Source organism: Chaetura pelagica, unplaced genomic scaffold, assembly GCF_000747805.2.
Source record: "Chaetura pelagica isolate M959 unplaced genomic scaffold, ChaPel_1.0 scaffold773, whole genome shotgun sequence".
NCBI lineage: Eukaryota > Metazoa > Chordata > Aves > Apodiformes > Apodidae > Chaetura > Chaetura pelagica.
The window spans coordinates 21,682-24,239 of record NW_009952587.1 but is presented as its reverse complement, the minus strand read 5'-3'; the positions used below and the strand labels follow the sequence as shown (position 1 = coordinate 24,239).

At 46.6% G+C, this 2,558-nt stretch overlaps 1 protein-coding gene across 1 annotated transcript in view; it reads left to right on the top strand.

Annotated features, from left to right (window-relative positions):
* The window catches only part of LOC104385237 (NADPH oxidase activator 1-like), a 25,295-nt gene that overhangs the window by 9,378 nt on the left and 13,359 nt on the right, over window positions 1-2,558 (top strand). Inside the window, exon 3 of the mRNA XM_009993669.1 lies at window positions 934-1,042. Coding sequence (XP_009991971.1) covers window positions 934-1,042 — 109 coding nt within the window. The remainder of the gene's footprint in view (window positions 1-933; window positions 1,043-2,558) is intronic.

The following is a 2,558-nucleotide window of genomic DNA, read 5'->3' as shown; positions in this document are numbered from 1 at the left end:
CCTCAGGTGCTGCTCCCACCCACCCGTGTCCACTTGGGCACCCACTCTTGGCCATGCTCACTGGCTCTCAGTGGTGACCACTGCACAGCCTTTCTGCACCCATCATTTCACTGCCTGCAGCCTTAGTGGGAACATGGTCTGATTTCAGTTGTGTAGCTGGTGAATATTCAGACTAAGAGACACTGGGGAGGGGCTGTTCACAGGAGCTTTTAGCAATAGGATGAGCGGCAATGGCCTTAAACTAGAGCAGGGGAGATTTGGATAAGACATTAGGAAGAAGTTTGTTACAATGAGGGTGGTGAAGCACTGGAACAGATTGCCCAAAGAGGTGGTGAAGGCTTCATCCCTGGAAACATTCAAGGTCAGGCTTTAAGAGACTCTGAGCAACCTGATCTAGTTAAGGTCCCTGTGCACTGCAAGGGGGGCTGGGCTAGGTGACCTTTAAAGGTCCCTTCCAACCCAATTCATTCTAAGATTCTATTATTCTAATTCCCTCCATATCTTTGGAGTTCCTCTACATTTCTGCATGCAGTGCTCTTGGCCATGCATGTACACACACCATCAGCAGGGGTTTCCCAGCCCTCACTGTCCCCTTAGGTATCTGCTGGGACAGAAATGCCAGCTGGGCAAGGAGCTCAGAGCATTTGTCAATCTCTGCTTTTTACACTGTCTCCTCCTTGGAACTGTGATTGTAGTTCAGGTATCAAAACCTACTGTTCACCCCATCAGTAAACTGTGCAGATAATCCCAGACACTGTGTTCATTTTGTTCTGACTACCAACAAGGAGACGACAGGGAATTTTCTGTGGTCACACGATGACATACACCTCTGGTGCAGCTCTCCTCCTCCAGGCTAGAGAAGAATGTTTTTTGCTTGATTTTTGAACTTCAGCTTTTTAAGTCTCGGTTTCTTCTGTCATCTCTGCATTGTAGGTATGAAGCAGCTCTCTCTGACTATCATATGGCCTTCAGTCATCTGAGAAAGAATCCCTTCATTGATTACAAGCAGCTGGGGCTGAGGTACATACTCTATGCATGGGAGGTAAGAGTCAACAAGTCTCAGCAGTCCTGCCTCTCCTCAGGGGTGCAGCAGCAGGTGTTGGTACCCCCAGAACTTTTCAAACACATTAGAACAGGAAAAACTTTCTGCTTGCACTTTTTTTTAAAATAACTTAATAGTGAAAGTCATAAACCAATGTAATCTCTGAAGAGTTTAGCAAATCACACAGTTTGAAAAGTACAACTGTTCAGAGCAGATGCACAAGGATTTGTATATTGGGGTTTTTTAGCTCACATGTGCATGTAATAGTTACACTTACATGAATGTAAATATGAGCTTCTCTGCTCTAAAAGCTAAAATAGTTTAAAATGTAGAGACATGGGAGCAAAACTGGCCCATTAGGAAAATTCTAAGAAACTTAAGTGCATGAAAGCCTGTCTTTCCAACTGTAACAACTGGTCTGGAAGCTCTGCTTCCACAACACTTCACTTTGCAGCACTTACCCTGTTACACCAAGTCAACTTGGCACATCCTGTGCAGAAAAGATCTGAGTTGCTTGTAAATACTTGTAATATTTGGAATGTAAAAGACTCCTAGAAACTGTGCTGTGCTGCTAGGGTTCATTTTGTCTTCTCCCTGTGTCCACACACACACAGGCTGAAAAGCAGATTCAGGATGCTGTGCTGCTAGGGTTCATTTTGTCTTTTCCCTGTGTCCACACACACGCAGGCTGAAAAGCAGATTTAGGAAAGAGTGTTTAATTCTTTTACTTCCGCAAGAGTGAGGAGTCATTGTGCAACTCAACTCAGGCATGTCCAGCAGCCCATCCTTCAGTCTCGGTTGATTTTCATGCACCTTATACCTGTCAGGAAGGAGTTATCTTTGGCATCCCTGGTATTACCCAAACCTTATTGGTTTTAACAGTTTCAGTGCCAAAGTGCTACCTTCTTTGAGCTCACACACCCTGAGGAACAAGAGCTTCTCTTGGAAAGATGCAGGGCTGCAGGAGTGGCCCAAGGGGAGTGACACTGGGAGGAGGTCAGTGTGTTTCTGGTGTGAACACACAGGCCCTCAGTCCACGTGCTCCAGGGCTTGGCCTCTCCCTGTGCTGACCTCCAGACTCATGACCTGTGTCTCAGTTTGGCTGCCTCTTGCTCTCCCATCTACCTGCAGATCATTTTTCAAAAGACACAGACATAATCCTCCTGCAGAACTGTGCCATCAGCTCTCCCCACACGTGGCCTCTCACATCTGATATTCTCCAGGGAGAGGAGATGTGCTGTATGGTTTGAAAACCCAGAAATATTTGCCTTTTTGCAAGGCTGTAGCTGTTCTGAGCTGAGTGAAAGCTGCTGTCTGTCTTCTCTGCATCTGTGCAGGTGTTCAGGGTGGCCTGACCCACCCCCCCCAGCAGCAGCCTCCAACTGTCAGCATTAGGGAGCAAAAGAAAAGCATCCAATCAGCTGCACCTCTGTCCTGAGCACAGATTTTACAAAGCAATTCCCAGCCTGACCACTCAGCAGAGTATTTGAGAGGCAGTCTGATAGGCCACACTTGT